This window comes from Rutilus rutilus (assembly GCF_951802725.1).
Source record: "Rutilus rutilus genome assembly, chromosome: 3".
NCBI classification, from domain to species: domain Eukaryota; kingdom Metazoa; phylum Chordata; class Actinopteri; order Cypriniformes; family Leuciscidae; genus Rutilus; species Rutilus rutilus.
The window spans coordinates 16,899,617-16,921,001 of record NC_140211.1 but is presented as its reverse complement, the minus strand read 5'-3'; the positions used below and the strand labels follow the sequence as shown (position 1 = coordinate 16,921,001).

Genomic DNA, 21,385 nt, shown 5'->3' with positions numbered 1-21,385 from the left:
AACCACATCCTCATCATCTGAACTATTCTTTATTTACATAAGTCTATATCTATCTATCTAAATATATATGTTAAGATAAGCAGCATGAAACATAGGAAGGACCAGATGTCTTATGTGTGCACTCTGATTCTTACTGGGAAATTATATCATGGTTTTCCACTTTACAGGAAAGAATCTGTTACCGTGACGTGAGTAAGATACTGATCAGATATTCAAACAGCATCACTCCAGGTTGGCTATCCCTCTGTAATATATGTATTTAAAAAAACTTAAAGCTACAATGTGTTTTTTTTACATATTGAAATAAATGTTTCTATATAGACTTCAGTGTACTGTAAATGATCACACTTGTTACATTTGCACTGCTCTTTTACGCTCTCATCTTTTGCTATTTTCCACCATTTATTCGCCACACCAGTTTCATATTGCTTCTTGTTTATTCGCCACAATGCATTTTGAAAAATGATGAAAGGATATTGATGGATTGATGAATGGTTGTAAATATGGTTGATGCATTCTGAAAGTCGCATTTGCAGGAAGAAAGTCTGGCCAGGAGCCATTGTTTATTGACAGCTCAGAACATTAAAAAGATGCACTGAGGATAAATGAAAGGCACAGACTCATCTGTTCAACTCTGAGCTGATTTTTCACTTTGTTGAACTGAACTGCCCTCCGGAAAGCAAAGTTATAAGTTCTGAACTGAAATTCGGTTTCATTGATGGACTCACATTGTCCTCTTTGGTGCCACCCCAGAAATTAATGCCTCCTGCATAGCTGGGGATGTTCAAAACGGCAAGACCCTGAAGACTCGGCAAGGACATGGGCACTCCATCACACTGCACACAAATAGAGAGAGAGAGAGAGAGAGAGAGAGAGAGAGTAACGTAATGTACAGCTTCTCAGAACAACGTTTGAAACATGAAACCAAGACCACTTAGATGAAAAGTACATCTACTCATAAACACACAGTGGCAAAGGGAAGTAAATGGCACAAAGAGTACTTCCTCTTCCCCTTAAAAGGTCAGAAAAGGGAGAAATGTATTCAGCCTAAATGTCAGCATCTTGCATTCCCTTTCTCTCTGTCTGTCCAACACATGCTCATACCTCAAGCTGGACTCTTTGTTCCAGGTTCTTGTAAGTTTTCTGCACCAGTTCTTTGGTCCCTAGCACTCCATACCACATCATGTTTTTAGTGCGACTACTGTGGGAGAAAAAAAAGAACGAAATTTCACTGTTTTAGTCAGCATTATATAAACAACATTATCACTGAAAAAACCAACAACATTAAAGCAAATCTGTAACTAGTAATGCCACCTCTCTGCAAGACATTTTCATTTGGATTTAATGGATTATATTCAGCAATTATCATACATTTCATCTTTCTTACCTGCACTTTTTGGGGTGCTCATCTCTCTTGTTGTTGAACTCCAAAGATATTTTGGCATCCAGCCCGATCCCAAAATAGTTATTCATCACACACTTTTCTGTGCACTGCCTGTGGAACAGAGAGACAAGCAGGATGCCTTGTCTGAGTCACAAAAGGATTGACTTTTGACTTGATTTTTGAAGTGCTAAATAAACAGAAAAGGTGGATGTATTCGTCATACATCATTCACAAGGAAAATGTATTCATTTATAGATTAAATTGTTGCAATGTCACATAAGCAACTGTCTCTTATAGTGATGGATATGAGGAGTGCTAAGCTTCTAATGATCTATTAAGCATTATATAATACATTAAGACAGATATCTAATTCACATTTTTTTTTGTTATTTTATTCTAGTCAAGAATCCTGAAAAAACTAGATCACAGTTTCCACATAAATTATAAAGCAGCTGTTTGCAACATTGATAATAATAATAAAAAATTCTTAAGCACCAAATCAGCAAATTATAATGATTTCTGAAGAATCGTGTGACACTAAAGACTGGAGTAATGATGCTGAAAATCCAGCTTTGCCATCACAGGAATAAATTACATTTTAAAATAGAAAACACTGTTTTTTACTGTAACTGTCAAATAAATGCAGCCTTGGTGAGCATAAGAGACTACTTTCAAAAACATTAAAATATTACATTTTCAGCTAATCTAGAACAACTCTTTTCAGCTCTATAATTATGTAAATAATGCTAACATTGCAAACGTGAGCCCTACAGCCTGTAAATGGAAACATATAGGCCTGGGATAAAAACAGATTTATGTCCACTGAGACTTTGATGGACTTGTGTGTTGGTGAGTGGAATAGCAAACACTGTGGTATATTACACTGTCAACATGGTTTTAGAGCTACTGGAACCTCAGATGTCATTACTGCACTTCTCTGGAGAAAGATAAGAGCTCTGCCATGTGTGTATGTGTGTGTGTGTGTGTGTGTGTGTGTGTGTGTGTGTTTGCACAGTCTTACACAGACTCCTCAGAGAAAAGCACAGTGCTGAAGCTCTCTGACTTCTCCAGTAATATAGGGGTTGTAGTGGTTGGACTCAATGCGTTTTGACCTGTCAATGAAATAAAGCAATCGAAGAGTGAGGAGTGATGTGCAAAAACTAGAATCACTACAAAAACTTCAATAGCAATAGTACAATAATAAAAACTGTGTATTAAACTGTTCTAAAAAAAAAAAAAAAAAAGAAGCTTTTGAATTTACTTTCTTTTTTTTCGTTCTTTTTTCGATAAGTGGTTGAATGATCTACTTTTAGATATAAGTTCATGCTACTACTTATTTTTGATAGTTTCAATTCAATTATTTTGTGTATGATGTACTCATTGAAAATGATTCAAAGCTTAATATAATTATGACTAGCTTACTTAAATTTAGCTGTGTAAGACTGAAAATCTTTGTCTTAATTTGACATATACATACAGTAAATCCAATGAGTGAAATAATTTGAGGAAACAGATTCTGTTAAACCATTTGAGTTTAAATATTTGAGCATTGTGAACTGTAAATTTAAAGTCTAATCAAAATAATATTTCTTATAACTAAATAAAACTCTTACTTGAGTTACTTGTTACTAAATGTTACTTGAGTAACACCCTACGTAACTGATTTGAGTTAAACCAATTAAACAATCTCTTAAAGTCTATAGCACTACACAAAGTATTTGAGTAGTTTACATGTGAATTTAAAGTTAAGAAAACTCATTTCCAGTTGACTGAACAAATACTTGTCAATTAAAGCTAAAGTTATTTTCTTTGAAAGAATTAAAATTAAACTAAGCTCACTTGATTACACACATTTGTTTAGTAACACTCTTTTTTCAGAGCGTTCATGTATCAGTGATTCATTTAGAGAAATATATTACATAAAAATCTAAATATTTTCTAAATCAAAATTTATATAAAAATAAATAAATTAAACAGTTCTTCATGCAAAACGGGGTTTAGTGCTGCCATTTATGTGAGCTAATGCAGTGTTATGCATGTTGATATAGTTGATGTAATTAACTCTGTTGCTCCTTCAAGTGATCCTTGGCCTTTTCTTTATTCACGTCTCCCTGCTCACAAAGACAGTTCTGAGGGATGACCTTTTCTAGACAGTGTCTGGGTTGCATGATGTAGTTTTTTACTTCCACCAGGGCATACAAACATTATATTGCATATTTTATGTCTTCTGTATTTGCAATGCTCTTAAGTCTTAATTTCTACAGCTGACCTTCATATTCACAATGAGTAACGATCCTCTAACTGTGGGGTTTTTATTCAGGGACTTTGGTGGTTGTTTGAATGATTCTCAGGTTGAGGCCAACTGCAATTTTCATGCAATTGTGCTAAGAATATCTTTAATTGATCAAAATGCCAATGTTTGAATGAGCTACAGTAGAGAGTGGAAAATGTAATCGAGAAGAGTTTATCACTCACGTGGCTCCGCCTCTTTGAGGTCCTCACTGCTGCCTCTTTTGATTGATGAGGAGGATGACATTCTCTGTACCTGTGTGTGTCTGTTCTGCTCATCCACCACTGAAAGAAAGCAGTCAATAGCAATCTAATTAAATATTGGGTAAAGTTTCCCAGAAGCCACTGTAACATGCGTGTACATTCCTGTATCTGCAAATCACAGATTTTAGTTTTATCTTATTTAAATACAATCGCGGTAAACACAGTAAAAAAAAAGTAAAATGTTAATTACTGAAGCCTTTTCGTGTTTTTCTCTCTGGGCATATTTTGAAAATGTTATCTCACAATTATCTTCATGAAGTACAGAAGTTTTGCCTCTTTTTGATGCTTATTCTATGTATTCTAACAATGGCCCAAAATCCAATGACTTTCCACTTCCACGGATGAATGCACTCATATATTGTAAAGAATTACCCTTTTCTGCCTGATCTATGATTTGTCGGAGTGCTTTCTTTAGGCTGTTGGCCCTCAGCATCAGCTGCTCTCTTGATCTGAAGGGTTTGGATTGATCAGTGTCGCTCTCGTCTGGTGAGATGGGCCCGGCTGGTACCAGCTGGGCACTGGCGTCTTCGCTGAGAGCCTTAACCAAAGAGTCCAGCTTCTCGTTCAACATGGCACACTGAGATACACGCACAAATCAAAACAGTTTATAAAGGACCAAACACATTTAACTCTTTATCTGAATCTTCATTTAACTGTTTATTTGACTGTCTGTTTGTTTAGCTCTTCATGTAATCTTTTGACTGCTAATTCACTCATTAATAAACTGTTCATTTGGCTCATCGTGTGTTGATTTTACTTAATATTTGTTTGTTCCTTTGGCTTATTGTTTGACTGTTCTGACTGTAACTCATCCATTGTCTATTTAACCATTCACATGTTCTTTTGGCTAATTATTTAACTGTTTGCTCACAATAACTGAAAAAAAAAATCTGTACCTTTTTTGCCATAGCATCGGCCTCCTCTTTATTCTCTGTGGCCCGTTCATAAGCTTTGCCGACCTCAGCCACAAACTCATTAACTGTTCCACAAAGAAACCTGTGAATGAAAGAGATAGGAATACAAAATGTAGAGGTTCAAAAGGATTTTTGAAAAATTAAAAAAACTAAAAAGATTATATTCATATTCTATGAACATAACCCGCACAACACTCACTTAGCAGATGATATAACGTCACTGTGTTTGTCAGAGTCCAGGATTTTGGTCAAGTGAGTGGCAACAGAATCAGCATATTGTGTAATCTGGATTTTAAAAACATCATTTTAAAACAGAAAATCTCATTTAAAATCAATTTAAGATTTTTTTTTAATTGTTTTTAAATTAGTAGCACTAACATGGCATTTATTTGATGAAAAATACAGTAAAAAAGTGATACTGTGAAATATTATTACAATTTAAAAGAACTGTTCTCTTAGTAAATGCTTAAGAAATAAAGGTCACCTGTAGGGGGGAGTCTAATGGGTCCTCCTCCTTTAAAATCGCTGGAGTCTGTTTGGTGGGCACTTCATAGGTCATCACACTCCATCTGTGACACACATTCAGGAACAGAGAGATGAGTTTGATGACAGTCATTCATCCACTCATTCATTCATTCTCCTTCTTTCTCTTTGTCTCTCACCTGTCCAGCATCTTGGTTGTAGCTCTCTCCAGTTTCTCCAGTATCTGCAGCAGCTGAGCATCATCATCACAGAGTCCTCCCCAGCCCAGCACACGTGCCAGGTCATTTCCTGTGCCCAGCGGTAACACGCCCAGCTGGCACTGTTACACACACAACACAACACAATAAGAGTGTACTTCTGGGTACTTCTAGAGCTAAAGACGACAATATGAAAATGGACCATATGTAAAATACCATTCAAGAGGTTTTAAAAATCAATCAAATCAAAGTGCCGCAAGCTTTGTCAAGAGTAATGTCAAATAAAATACTATATCACACACATTTTCTACCATTTAATATGTCTATTAAAATGTTTTAAACCTTGTACGATATGATACACAAATTATTGTAAAATTTATGAATTAAATAAGGACAGTGCGATTGAAAATCCAATAGCTGCGTTGCCGTCTCTGTGTGTCTCTCAGAAATCAGAGCTTTGACATGAGTAATATCAACTAAGATACAACATCACACTTTTTTTTTTTACTACTTGATATGTTTGTTTAAATGTTTTAAACCTTAAACGATATGATATGTTTCTCTGACTCTCTCCCAGAGACGGGAGGCATTTACGTATTCTTTATAATTAGTTTAGATTTGCATTTGTATGGATAGTAGGGCTGTCACGATGTTAGATTTTTCACACCACGGTTATTGTGGCCAAAAGAATTCACGATATCGATATATCGCGATATCTATAACAGTTAATGTCACGTTTCCCATTCCATGATGACTAGTAAAATAATAGCCACGTCGCGTCTATGACAACTCGAGGTATTGCACACCGGACACGCACTTTCTCAGTTTATGGCCAGCAATATCATTATGTTTAAGGACATTATGGAATTGAGATAATGTCTGTACTATGTTATGATTATACTGTACAATTAAATACAATAGTTGCTGAGTCTGTGATCTGAACACTTTTTTTCTGCGCTCTGTGTCGCGGCAGGATTTTGAACAAGGTCCTGAGCCGTTGCTGGGCGCCGCGGACAGACGCCGAATAGAACCGCGCTGTGCTTCTCGCCCGGTGTGTGTGTACACTCATACAGAATGTGTTCGAATTTTAAAGACGTGGCGCTGCGCTTCTCGTCCGGTGTGCGACCACCTCTAAGGTGCTGTTTTCTTTGAAGCCGAAGAACTCTGTTGTTAATACTGGCGAGCTCAGCTTACTTTTTTCGGGTGTGGACAGAGTGTTTCACTCTAGCTGCGCGGGCGCGGACGAGCGCTGCGTCTAGAAAACGCCAATATCGCCAATACCGGTATATTATATTGCTCTAAATTAACACGATGTCGATATTTCATGCTTTGAATATCACGATTATCGTCAATACCGGTATATTGCGACACCCCTAATGGATAGTAAAAGTTGTTTTAGCAGTTTTTACCTATTGAATATTTTCTTTCATGTTCTCTAATCAGCTATTTTATATAGAGTCTTTTTATTTGAGGTTGTGGATGAATCCTCTGTAAATAAAAATAAAATAAAAATAAAATATTTTACCTGTTTATTTCATATTTAGAATTATTGTTTTAATTAGAAGATACATTTCAATACATTTTATAATTATTTATAAAACATTTTTGGGTTACACTTTATTTTAAGGTGTCATTGTTACAGTGTAATTATTTATTTAAGTACTGAATAATAATAAGCAACTACATGTACTTACTATAGGGTTAGGGTAGGATTAGGGTTTGGTTGAGGGTAAGTTGCATGTAATTATGCATAATTTACTGTTAATACTATGGTAAGTACATATGTAACAAGGACACTAAAATAAAGTGTCACCAATTTTTTTACGAGTTATACAAGGCATTTGTTAAATGAAAACTAAGGGACCAAAATTACACTTTAAACGGGCTTCTTATGCAATTTTATGAACTTCCGGTTAAAGCCCTGCCCACTTCCGTATTTATTAAGATTGATAGAAATACAGATACAGATACAGATATTGGCTCCGTTGCACACTACTAATGCACATTTTCATAAGCTTTCATTAAAATACTTTATTCTGGTTATTCTGACCTGTTTGTGCAGGCTGAGTTTGTCCAGTTCAGAAAGAACCCAGCCCACGCTCCCATCTCCACCACACACTAGGATACGAAAGGTCTCAAACTTCTGGAAGAGGCGAAGGCTGTACACATAAACAAAAATAAAAAACAACAAATATGTCTCAGAGGGCAAATTCACTTTGCCAAAACAAATTGTACGTTCAAAACAGAATACTATTAAAAGCTGCACTAAGATTGAAAGTACATAATGATTGAGAATGTTACAGCAATCAGATAAACATGTTGGGTTGTTTTAAAAGCTAAGCTACAGTGAATGATTCCTGACTCTTTAACTGCCTTACAAAATCTTTTAATTGATATTGCAGTGAGCTATCAGCGGACGTTGATCTCACCCCAGCTGTGGGCCGCCGTTCATGAGGTCAAACACCTGTGCCGGGTTCAGAAGCTGCCTAAACCTGCGCAAGAACTTGACGCCCTGGTTGTCACCACTCTTACTGTTCACCAGCACCAGCAGAGGACTTGAGCAGGATGGAATGGTGGCCTTCCAGAAGCCTGCAGTGAGCAAGGGATGATGAAGAAGGACAATGGTGGGATAGGAGAGGGGGGAAGGAGAGTGGGAATAAGAGAAGGAGAGGAGAGGAAAAGAACTTGGGAGGGGTGTCATGTTTGGAAATGTAACCATCTTTAACCACTGTCTCTTTAAGAACATTACTAACATTAAGAATTACTTTGTTCCCATAAAATCTCCTGATTAATGCAGTATGCAAAAGTTTGAGGTCTGTATTCTAATGTGTTTGAAATAAGTATCTTATGCTCACCAAGGCTGCATGTACTTGATCAAAAACACAGTAAAAACGGTAAAATTATGAAATATTATTACAATTTAAAGTAACTGTTTTATATTTTATTTTTATTTTTAAGGATTCTTTAATAAATAGAAAGTTAAAAAGAACAGCATTTATTTGAAAAATATTTTCATCTTTGCTGAATAAAAGTAATAATTTCTTTCGAAAAAAGAGAGAAATCGTACTGACCTCAAACCTTTGAATGGTAGTGCAAACATATATTGAGTAATGAAACAACTAGAATAACATTTTATTCAATGGTATTTTTAACTGACACAGTGATAATTATACTTGATCTAAATAATGTCATTTGCAACCAAAAACATATGACAATGTATACAAGCGTTATGGAGACAGCTAAGCTGATGCAGTTGCCAGGGCAACCCTTACCGTCAGAGTCGATGCTGTTGAGTGCAGTGGGTGGAATGATGGAGACCTTACACTGACCCAGAGGACAAACCTTTCCCAACTGCTCCTTACAGCTATTATGCACCTACACAGAGGGAATGTAAAGAGACATACATTATTGGCTACTCACAGACAGCTAACATCCATCAGTGTAACAGATGGAGACACACTGGTTACACAAGGTACACACCTGTATAAATGTGATGTCATAGTCTTTCCTGTAAACTGTGTTTATGTGGTATTTCTAGTTGTTATGTTTACAGAGTGATGCAATATTTTGGGTGTGTGTGATATACAGCAGTGAGTGGACAGGAAGGTGACGTACGATGGCTTTGCACCAGAGGCACCGCCAGTCCTGTAGTCGGCGGACGCTGCCACAGTTTCGATCGCACACCACACACTTAGCACTAACCGGCAGGTTTCCCTCCAACCACTGGTGAGGCATTGACACCTGAATACACAAACATGATAATTTAGGTACAGATTACCACTGAGACCATATGCATGTAAAATTGAAAAGATTCACTTACCCCATCCTCATCCTCCATTATGTCATTTCCTATGGATGCCAGAGTGGTCCACTTACAGTTATTTGTGGATCGTACGGCACAGCGCTTGTGGGCTTTAAATTTACAAACTAACACACACGCAGAGAAAAGATGACATTAAACAGGTCACCACTAGAACGTGATAACAGGCTGAAGGCAATGTTTGTATTCATGAGTCATTGATTACGCACTAAACAAACAACGTCATTGTTCGTTCTACGAGCAGAATAAACAACGCACGAAAAGGTAAATGGCAGCAAAAGGGAAAATCCAAACAAATTGTTCATAATGAATGAGAGGGAGAGAAAAAAACAAATATGGGAAACATGAAAAAAAAAAAAGCTTTGTGTTTATGTTTACCTTCACAAGAAAGACCATGAGAGGTGACCCCCGGCAGAGCCTCTCGACACACGTTGCAAAAGGTGGGCCGGGCGTGAGAGCAGGCGTACCAGTTATGCATCCCGGAGAAGTGCTCCATGTTAAACTGACTGGCCTGTGATCATAAAAATCATGTCAACATCACTGCGTTATAAATAAATACACATCCAAATAATACGATCTGCAGTGATTCTCAACCATGGGGCCTCAAGATGACTCATAGGCTACGTTCACACAGACAGTTTTTGAGATTGACAATTCCATTTACTTACAGGTGTGAGTTTCAAAATTTCCCGTTCAATCAACAACTTACAGTAGCGTCTCGAATATGGTCTGTATGAACGTGCAACGGGAGTCAATCCAGTGTTCTCTTACAAGCAACAATAGCGACAGTGATCAAAGTAATATCAAAGATAGCGACGTCCATAAAACTGAAAAGTATTATCACTTTCGACATGATAAGAGTCCAATCGAGCCGCGAGTTCAATCCGTCAAATCTTCATGAACCGACAGCAGCTTTCATATCTACAGTAGGTGGAGAGCAAGGCTTTTGAGTCACGCGTGGAGCACAAAACTGACAGGAGCCACTCAAACAGCAAACCCACAACAAACAGTAGACACGCCTTTGTGCAGCGCAGAGCGGCTCTCTCGCACTGTGTGATGTGAAAGACAACTAGTGGTCCAATCAGGTTCCATTCACACAGTGCGGGCTTTCCAAGAATGCTGTTGTGAGTCCTGAAAATGTACAGGTGTGAGTTCGGTTATAGAATACTTGTCACTACCGTAAATAACTGATCTCTGTGTGAACATAACCGTTTTAAGGACTCAAATAGAGGACTGACAACGTGTTCTGTTGCTGTGTGAACAATAACATGGCCATAATGTTTTAAATTAAAATTATCGAAGTAAATTCAAAAGTAATGTAATAACATTTTCAAACGCAATGGGCATTTTATATTATGTCAATCTCTAAAATATTTTATTGGGTAGAAATTGTGGAGTAAAAAAGGCTAAGAACCACTGATATAGGGTCAAATACAACAAGCTACTGTTATAGACAAAGGGATCTGTTAGGAGCTTTGGCTCACGAAAAGCTCTAAAGATTTAAAAGTCACATGGATTGACACACTAACTACTTTACATCAATATTTCACCTAAACACAATTACAATTAGTTACTTCTGTGGCTTTCATTTATTGATCACTTAACTAAGAGGGAAGATAAATCCATGTGAAGGAACATTAAACTGCCATTATGAGCATCAATGCACATTAACTGAAGCTTTGAATGATTTTGGAGGGGTTTAAAGGTGAAGGTTCAGACACTGACCTCATAAGTCTCCCATTTCTGGACAGACTTCAAAGCACTGATCCAGTCTTCCATCTCCTTCCTGCTCTCCGCACACAACATCAGCTTACGGAATGGAGTAATAACCTGGGGGAGAACGAGAGACGATTGAGAAAAATGATTGAGATACCTACAAAAACATAGGCATATTTAAAAATGGTTCACACGGTTTAAATAAAGCCATTGAAAAGAGGTTTTGCTTACTGTGAAACTGTTGTTGATGTTCTTGGTGCTGGTCTCGGCCACGCTGGCATCTGAGAGGTCGACCTCGTCAAATATGAGAGACTACAACAATAAAGTAGCATGTTTTTGTCACCAACAAACACTGAAACAAGCACCTACATTCAGCACCACCTGAGGTTCAATCTACCCCAGAGGGGCCATGCTTTTACCTTTGAATCTTTGGCATAGTAGAGAGTCCTGCCTCGCAGTTTGAAATATCTCCTCTTCCATCTCTGAAAAGAGCTGGTCTGTTTGAGTAGAATACCCTCCTTTACACTCTTCTACAAAACAATGCAGAGAAAGAGAAAAGAAATGAAAAACGTGTACAAGACCGCTTTTGCAAATACAACGATTCGATTTGTTTTTATAATAGTGTTCTGTTCATGTATCCCTACTGCCACATTTTTTATAATGAAACATTTTCATGCCATGTTAAAACTGGCTATTTTTAGAAACTGCTTCACAGCCCAGTGGATTTACTGGTGTTAATAAATTGCTTCTTTTGCATGTGCATGAAATTCAGTTTTCAGTTTGTTACACTAAATCATAATAAGAAATGAACACACACAAACCCCTGCGGCTCCAACTTGCATTAGCAATCCTGTAGACCTACTTCAATAACAATGGCTTATCACCAGGCCCAGATGGAATTGTGGGACTTTTTTCTGCTGTTTCTGGTTTTAAACATGATAAAATGTATTGAACAGAGCTTTATACTCTTATTGATAGACAAGAGTATAAAAATAGAAAGAATATGTATTAAACAAACACACACATGGTTTGGTTAAAGGGATAGTTCTGTCATAATTTACTCACCCTCAAGTTTCAAACCTCTATGAATTTCTTTCTTCTGCTGAACTCAAAAGAATATATTTTTAAAGAACATAGGTAACCAGACAGTTGATGAAAACACTATGGAAGTGTTTGGTTAACCATATTTTTCAAAATATCTTCTTTTGTGTTCACCAGAAGAAAGAAATTCATACAGGTTTGAAACTTGAGGGTGAGTAAATGATGACAGAATTTCCATTTTTGGGTGAACTATCCGTTTACTAGCTTTGTCATTGATAGATGTTTGCATTCTGTGGAAATCTGCAGAGATTTCTACTTCTCACTACAGTATGATAACAGATTGTTACACACATTGTCAATGACTTCAGGGGAAACACTTATGTGGACTTGCATGTTTATTGGCACATTAAAACTATCTATGAGCCTCTGTCAGATTTACCATAACAACTCAGTCAAAACCAGTTTCTCTCTCGAATACTTTCCTTCACTCCTTCCTTGCTTAATTGTTCATAAGAAACATTGGTTTACTGTAAAGGCGTTACGGTAAAGCATTTAAAAAACCTGATTTGTCACCTAGCGAAATTCCTGATTAAAGTGCCAACAACACTGAAGGAGGAGCTGCAACATTTCCATAAAGTTCACTATGGGCCTCCAAATGTTGAACACGATCAGGTGTTCAATTCATCGCGGACTTTCATCATAAACCTTGACACTTCAATCTGGTCTGAAGGGCAGAGGAGCTAAAAGACTTTCTAGAAGTCATCAAATACATCTTTACTTGCACTCAAGCAGTAAAATCGAATTACAAGTTTGTCCTTGTCTAAACATGTAGGGGCATATTCTGTGCCCTCTGATGACGTCAGATGTGGATTTCATGAGTGTATCGTGGCAGAACACCGCCAGCAGCTCAGCAGTGAGACAGGCTGATGGGACAGAAACAACAGCATATCTGTCTCTCGTGGCTGTCACACTGAAAACAAGGAGAGTGAGAGTGCTGTTGCTAATCATTAAGGAAATCAAAGTGAGTAACCTAGCCAGACATCTGCCAAGAGTCATGATGACGTACACATGAAGGGAGTGAATTCACAGAGACAATAAGAGACTGCACAAAAAACACCCTGCAAGGTCTAGTGGGAAAGAAAGTATATACCTCACTGACTGTACCTCACTGGCTATTTCACACTCTCCTAAAGGGACCACAATACATGAAACAAACTACCCTGAAATGTTACACAATATAATATAATACGATATATTTTCTTATCATTTGAAAATAGACACATTTTTAGCATTAACATGTACAAAACTGCATTTTAAATTTCATCATGAGTGCTCACACTTGATAATCAGATACACAGCTTTACATATTAAGGACATATTATTTAAAAAATAAGTGTATTGTGATTGTCAAAACATTTTAGTAACTAAACTGAATTTTATTAGGTTTAGTGACAACGTTACAATGTTTACATGGTACAATTTCTGGTAAGCTACGTTTTTTATTATTGCTTAACACAAATTTCAATTCAATTAAACTCTTGTGATTTGATTATTGACTCATTTGGATAAATATTAGGTACACAAGATAGGATTAAATTTTTCTCAAGAAAAAAAAAAAAACTCACCTAATGCTGTAAACATACAGAGAGGGTATCAGCTGGTAATATTATTTAAAGTTAAAAAATAACTCAAATATAGTGCGTTTTTTATTATAATAACAACTTCATTTAATTATATAAGAAAAAATATAATAAATATGTAATATAGTACACATATTTAGCAAAATACTCTCTATAGCTTACTTACGTGCTATATTATGGTCCTTAAATGGCTTTCCTGAGGTAAATGTTATGTGACATAATTGTTCTCCAGCTGTTTTATTGACCCCTTTCCGCGGTTGAAAAATACTGATTGATCAATATTATGTACCTGTATGAGGAATATACATTTCGGTAAGTTGTACTGTATCTTTCAACAGTGTTCATTCGTGTTTGTTTACCATTAGCTAGTAGAGATGATCGGTTCACGTGCCGCTAGTCACGTCACATTTACAAGCGCCAAAACGGTATTATTGGGTATTTATTGTTTGAATTTCGTAATAAAATTGACAGAATCTGAGAGCTGAGATTTCTTTTTTTTATATCATAAGTATGTATGTGTGGCGTGAGAGCGTGTGAAAAGTGTCAATTGCCTCACAGTGAATGCGTGAGAGTTGGCAGCTCTGCAGTTTTTGCGGCTGACCTTATTGCATATGCATTTGTAGGAGTTTCCATTTCAGGCACAAAAATTTTGGGAGGAGAGCATTTAAATGAATCACGCAAGGTGATTTACTATGGTTTGCGCTCACCAATGTACTGGTGTTTGCGCCATTATGTATCTACGTCTTAAACCAGACGCTACCTGGTAGATTGCGTTAGTCATTATAGAAATGATCTGACTGCATCTGTGTTCTGTCGTCAGTAGATCACACACAAAACTTTCCACTCCCATCTGCACTGTTTTGGAATTGCACCCTCAAGCTAATTTGCCCTGTTTAGTAAATCTACCCCAAAATGTCTCAGATCAGAATTTTAAATGTTAGGTCATGTGAGGATTTGAGCCACATTCAGTTCCAATGTCAATGTAACCTCTGAGTCATTTTTGCAGGTGATTATACTCTCTACATCCCTTTCAACGGGTGTCTCATTTTCTCCCAGTGACTCCCAGCAGGGCTCATAAATATATGTGAATTGCTCCCAGAAGGTAGTTAAATCTGTTCAAACTCCCATTGATAGAATAAATTAAATAATGTTTTCTTGGAGAAGTAGATTTAGGGATTAGTTGAGTCAAAAGTTATTATATTTAGTTCAATATAAAAATAACATAACATAAAAATAATTCTATAGTATGTATGTTCTCATTATGTATGCATGTATGTATGAATATGGGTCAGGTTTGGCTATTTTTGTGGGAACCAAAGGTCCCCACAAGGACAGTAAAATCTAAAAACAAATACACTATGGAAACAAAAATAAAATAAATATATATATATTCTAGAAAATATAATTAGGTAAAAAAATTAAAAACAAAAAAAGTCACAGAAAATACATAAAAAGAGGTGTGTATGTAATATGACGAAACAAATAAGTGTGTGTGAGAGACTAAACTTCAGGATATCTGCCAGTGAAGCCTCCCTGTACAGCAAGACAAACATCAGACCCAGACATCACTCACTCCATCCTTTCAGTACAGAGCTGGTTTCACATTCATACAAAAATGAGAACATCTTTGATCCATCACAGTGTGCAAGCACACACACACACACACACACACACACACACACACACACACACACACACACACACACACACACACACACACACACACACACACACACACACACACACACACACACACACACACACACACACACACACACACACACACACACACACACACACACACACACACACACACACACAAAGTGATGTCAGATGGTGACTCAGAGGAATCTCACAATGATTGCTATTTTTGTTTAATCTCTACCTCTTCCTCTCCTAATCCTCCTCCTCTCTCTATCTTTTAGTTCCTCTCAAATCATCAGTTTCTGTATTCACCCTGCTCTTCTATTTCTCCTTTCTCTCTTCTTTCTTGCGTCATTTCGGCTCTCCCTGTTAATTCCCTTCTCTGTTTGCTGTCATTCTCTTTTCATTTCTCTTTTTTATCCTCCTCTTTTGTCCTTTCTCTCATCTGAAGGGCACAGTGCCTCTGCAATGCCCTACATAGAGCTAGAACTACAAATCCCACGATTCCTTACAGCAAAGCTGATTAGATCCAAGGAGTTATAAAACCTGGTGAGCTATCCGTCAGCATTCCCATTTGTCTCAATGGCTAGTGTGCAGCCCAGAAGTACACAGACTGGATGCTGCCATTTTTATTTCATGTGTACGAGTTGCGATATACACACACACACACACACACACACAATATATATAGATAAAGCAATTATTTAGCGAATGGTGTTAATCACTCAATTTTCGTGGATTTCTTAGCATGTTTTGATATACAAAAGTGATAGAAATGATTTTTAAATTAAGTTATTTGGGTTTATGGTTCACAACATAATCATTTTATAGGTGACTTCCATGTTGTGTTTCCTTGAATGTGTGACATGTCGTAATAACGAATGCCTGATTTGGAATTCACCTGATGGAGTTTGGGTTCCTTGCCACTGGCTTGCTTAGTTGGGGTCACTTAATATTTAACAATATTATTGATTTTACTGCACTGATACTATTGGATGAGAAATGTAAGCTTAGCGTTAGGTTCTGCCGGGAAGACTCAATCAGCGCGTCATGAATTAACTCACTTCTAACCAATCACGTGTTAACACTCTCAGTATAAAAGAATGGTACTTACATCCGTCTGAGTTCGCAGATACTGACGGCGCCAATTACCTCCATCCTCCCCAACCACCTCCAAGATGGTCCTTTCCCTCCATCCTCCCCACCACCACCAGGATGGTCCCTTCCTTTACCTCCAGGGGGTCGGCTGCGCCCCTGCCTTCATCTTCAGGCGGGATTTGCAGATTCCGTTACCCTCGCATTGCTTGCTAAGGACGGGGCCTACGCCAAAGACTATGCTTGCTGAGCTATAAATAAATTTACTCTTGTTATATCATTTTATCTCCCGAGTCTTTCTGGTAGAACTGAACTTAGCTGGATGATGACATCACTGTTTTCCACAGATCAGCTTTATAGACGAAAAATGTTTGGCCCCATAATCGTGTATTTATGCCAGTGTTGGGGAAAGTTACTTTTAAAAGTAATGCATTACAATATTGCTCCCTAAAAAAATGACTAATTGCATCACTTAGTTACCCTGGTAATCCAGAGTTCTCGCGAGAGCACAAGTTGAATTTGCTCAGCGAGTTACTCTGGTGTCGAATAATGATGCTCATTAAATATGCCCCTCGATCTGAGCTGCACCAATCACATTGGGTTATCTGATATAGGCGTGCCAGAGGCGAGCTAAACAGATGACGACAGCGCTGTGACGTCGAAGTCATTAGTAAACATTGCAAGATGGCTATGGATGAATACCAGTTGTTTGAAACGGCTTTGGCTGCTACAATGAACGAGTTAGACTTGGCTTTTTATCTAAAACAGGAACAGAAGACGCCGCTCGAATCGTTCCTTTGCAAGAAGGACGTTTTTGCTGTTTCGCCAACCAGATACGGTAAGAGTATAATCAGAGAATGTCTAATAAGGTTAGCTCCGCTGGTAGCTGGGGTTTATTGTTGTGATTGGTTGTAGTGTTATCCAATTGCGTGCAGCGAGATTTCATTAGTCGACACCAGACCATTAATCTTTTAGATTTAGGTCTGGATTTCCAGGCTATCACTTAGTTACTTTTTAAGGAAAGTAATGTGTCACATTACTTTTGCGTTACGTTTTCCTCAACTGAGCTGGGCTTGCTTGATTGTTTTTTAATAACAAAAAACTAAAGTTCTATTTTTGGCAAATGTAAAGGCCCTTTCTAACCAAAAGTGAAATGAAAAAGCCTCAGGTAATCAAAAGTTCTACAAACGTTTGTGGTCTTCACACCCACTTGAACACTTGGGCCAAATACAAGAAATATATGATGCAAGTAGACAAGTGGTCAAGTGCAAAGACCGCAAGTGTTGTTCCCATGCAAACACATGGCCTTGTGGTGCTGCTGTGGTGCGAATATTCAGTTCAGGTTCCCTTTCAGTCGCTCACGTTCGACGTAACGTCGACGTGACGACGTAATTGGCAATCCCAATTACGTTGTCACGTCGACATTGCGTCTCCCGTTCCCTCCTTCAGGGAACGAGGGTTACATTAGTAACCAAGACGGTTTCTCTGTTCTGAAATTAACCTACTTTTTTCTAAACTATGGCTTTTGCTTAAGAAATATTTTTGAAAAACTTGGGATGAATGTCATCTTTTGACATCTGAATTGCTGTTAAAGTGGATCTGAGTGGCTTTTTAAGTCAAAGCTGTAACAGCTATTAGGACAATCATGTGTCATTATACTCGTAATGTGACTACAACCCAGTTGAACAAATAAGCAATTTGTGATAGTGAAAGAGAGAAAAAGAAAGATCATTCCACTAAATATGTAAGGGAGCAATGGGAGAAAATGAAAAAGAAAGCATATGGTCCTTGAAATATTGAATCCCCGAGAAATAAAAGCATCATTAACAGATTTATACACTCCAAATTTTTTTATTATTTTGTCCATTCGAGAGATATAATAAAATCAAATGCAGGGAATCTTAATTAAGTGTCCATTTAGAAAAAAATCAACCAGAGTACTTCAAATAAGTAAATCAATATACAGTATATATATAAGCTGACCTTACTGACCTACTGACCTTAATGGAAAAAATAACACTGCTTGTATGTGTTATAGAATGGCTGAATACAATCACCTGAAAATCCCCCAATTTCAGCCAATCACCCTTATCTATCAGTTGCCATGGAAACACCAATGAGCTGTCAGCAAACAAAGATGTCATTCAAACGATCAGCGTTCCAAAGACGTGGTCAAACATTGTGCAGCACTAACAGCATGCAGGGCAATAAGCTGCACTACCCAGAAACACTGAAGAAAAAATAATAATTAATTTAAAATTAATGAAGACACTTTCTTTGTTCAGCCAAGCCTGGTCAAATACACAGATCCCAATCATTAAAAACCCAGACTGTTTTTTCCCTTAAGAAATCTCTTGTTGATTCAGTTATAAAACATAATCTTTTCCTCCTTCTAGACATTTCATAAATAATTACAGAACTAGGCTGATGCTGAGATATCTAAAGCTTTGTTCAGACTGGCATGTATTCTAGATGTATTTGGACAGATCTGACTCATCTGCCAGTAGAAGAGAACCAAATCAAATCAGATTTTTAAAATCACAGTCATTTACAGTTTGAAATCCGATCAGATTTTTTTTTGAATATGTCTGAGTCAGTCTGAAAGGTCAGATTGTATTTCAAGTAATTCATTTTTTTTTTTTTTTTTTGGCTTTCCACAGAAAGCTTGTATAGCCTTTATGTAACATTACACAAACTGCTCAGTAGTGTCTGAATACTTTCATATTCACTTACACTTTTGTCATTAGTGCAAAAAATTCAATTTTTCCATCCTCACTGGCAGCTGCTCTCAGTTGTCATATGAGTAAGTCTCTTGACATTGCGCTGACGCTTACATCATCACTATAGCAACTGATGCAGATGTACCGGATATTGACCACACATTCTGAACAAACAGATCAGATTGCATAATTTACTGTACAAAATGACAGTCCTTAAGATCAGATCGGATTAATGTGCAGTGTGTTTGATTCCAGGCTCTGTATGTATGTGTGTCCAATGAGCCAGTCAGGGTGAGATGGCACAGTCTGGTTAAAGTTGAGTTAGAGCCAGACCAATTACCCAAAGCGCCCACAGAGACCATGATGAGTCCCCTTCACAGCTAGTAATTAACCTAATGAAATGATTACAGCCCCTGCAGTACATCCTGCGAGTGTGTATGTGCATGTGCGATCTAATTAGAGACTAAATCACACAGCCTGAGAATTTATACCTCCGAGGTGTCGCCCTGAAGAAGCCAAGACTCATTCAGTAACACTGTCAGATCCTACACATGCAGCGTGCTAATGGAAACTGCTGCACACAAACAATTCACATGTCTTTTAGCATATTAGTTTTACTAAACGATGAATAAACATCATGTAACACACTATTTGACTATAATGAATGTGCATATGTTATGAAGGGCTGTACCCATAGACACGGACGACAGCCCTCCACATTCACTGATATGGGCTTTGCAATGTCCAAATCAAAACTTTTATATTTGAGTTCACCTAAATCTTGAATATATGGTTAAAAATAGGATACCTTAATTAAAACTTTAATTGATCTAAAAAAGCTGTACTAAAAATCAGAACATCATTGCATCATATCAGCTTATGGGAGAGAGAAAAGGAGGAAGACATGCATTCAAGTTGTAAACGGGAGGAAGCTAGCCAAAGGAGACTGAGGAGCATAAAAGACAGAGTTCTTTGAACGGTAAAAAAAGTGACACAGTAGATGTTACCCCACACACACCCTAGAGAGCATCTAATGCTGCAACCACATCAGCCCAGGCGCGGATTTATGGGTGGGCCTGGATGGGCACGTGCCAATCAGATCGGTGGCCCGCCCAATCAGATTAATAAAAACAATTATTTTCATAATAATGAATTAATAAATAATTTCATTGTAATAGTTTTTTAGAATGTTTAATAGTTTTTTAATAGACATTTATGTACAGTAGCTACGAAAAATAGCTACAAAATAAAAATATTATGTCGACATATCACGTGTCAGTCCAGTGATGGCATCACGCAACACCGCGGGCGCGGGCGCGTTTCGGTCCAAAAGTTTTCCGTCGCAGCGGCAACCTAACTGAGCTATGGCTAAACAGCTATCATTGACACACTTTAAAAAAAAAAAACACGTCTAGATGATGATATAGGCTACTTCTGGACCATGTCATACCTGAGGAGGAGGAGGATGGTCGTGAGACACTTAACATTAGTGGCTTATTTTCATCAAAAACATAGCCTACTCAATATTTGTATTTCAAATGATCCAGAAGTTATACAGCAACTTTTATTTATAAAAAGTTGTGTCTGCATTGCGATTCTCTTTGTACACATGCACTCTTTAATAAACGTTTTAACACAATTTAAACAACGTATCATTCAGTGTATACTTCTATAAAGTTGCTCAAGCAAGTGGTAAAATATTTAACCATGTAGTAGCCTACTTATATTAAAATCTTAAAGATTTGAAATTAAAACTTACAATTGACAAAACAGCCGACTCTCATGCCTTTTCTTTTGCATTTAAGTTTTAATACAATAAATCTTGCATGTCACAAAGAACTTGTTTTTCCACCTCCACGAATGAGACGAGTGTTGTTCATTATGTCGCCTTGTTGAGGTAAATTGTAGTTTTCCTTGCTTTACCCCAGTCTTAAAGTAGCCTTAAAAAGATGACTGTGAAAAAGAGTATAATTAAATTAAATGCATATATGATGAGATTACTACATTTTATTTAATTAAACGCATTTATGGTGAGATTATTATATTTTCATGTCAATCTGTGTTCATTTTGACCACGAACCATGCGACGTCACTTTAATTCAGCGCGCAAAAGCAAATAGACTCGGTGCGGAAACGATCTCTGCACTGCTGTATACGCACCGCACATGGAACGGTGTG

The 21,385-nt window shown here is 37.3% G+C and overlaps 1 protein-coding gene across 3 annotated transcripts in view; it reads right to left on the bottom strand.

The window, feature by feature from the left end:
* The window catches only part of LOC311286927 (diacylglycerol kinase delta), a 66,644-nt gene that overhangs the window by 7,096 nt on the left and 38,163 nt on the right, over nucleotides 1-21,385 (bottom strand). For all 3 annotated transcript variants that reach the window (XM_084403389.1, XM_084403391.1, XM_084403390.1), the window contains 19 exons: nucleotides 11,487-11,597; nucleotides 11,299-11,379; nucleotides 11,077-11,181; nucleotides 9,730-9,862; nucleotides 9,352-9,458; nucleotides 9,147-9,272; nucleotides 8,804-8,906; nucleotides 7,961-8,120; nucleotides 7,582-7,690; nucleotides 5,514-5,653; nucleotides 5,336-5,420; nucleotides 5,051-5,136; nucleotides 4,834-4,933; nucleotides 4,310-4,514; nucleotides 3,860-3,958; nucleotides 2,406-2,496; nucleotides 1,388-1,495; nucleotides 1,105-1,201; nucleotides 729-836 (listed from right to left, as the gene is read on the bottom strand). In XM_084403389.1, the coding sequence (XP_084259515.1) occupies nucleotides 729-836; nucleotides 1,105-1,201; nucleotides 1,388-1,495; nucleotides 2,406-2,496; nucleotides 3,860-3,958; nucleotides 4,310-4,514; nucleotides 4,834-4,933; nucleotides 5,051-5,136; nucleotides 5,336-5,420; nucleotides 5,514-5,653; nucleotides 7,582-7,690; nucleotides 7,961-8,120; nucleotides 8,804-8,906; nucleotides 9,147-9,272; nucleotides 9,352-9,458; nucleotides 9,730-9,862; nucleotides 11,077-11,181; nucleotides 11,299-11,379; nucleotides 11,487-11,597 (2,154 nt within the window). The remainder of the gene's footprint in view (nucleotides 1-728; nucleotides 837-1,104; nucleotides 1,202-1,387; nucleotides 1,496-2,405; nucleotides 2,497-3,859; nucleotides 3,959-4,309; nucleotides 4,515-4,833; nucleotides 4,934-5,050; nucleotides 5,137-5,335; nucleotides 5,421-5,513; nucleotides 5,654-7,581; nucleotides 7,691-7,960; nucleotides 8,121-8,803; nucleotides 8,907-9,146; nucleotides 9,273-9,351; nucleotides 9,459-9,729; nucleotides 9,863-11,076; nucleotides 11,182-11,298; nucleotides 11,380-11,486; nucleotides 11,598-21,385) is intronic.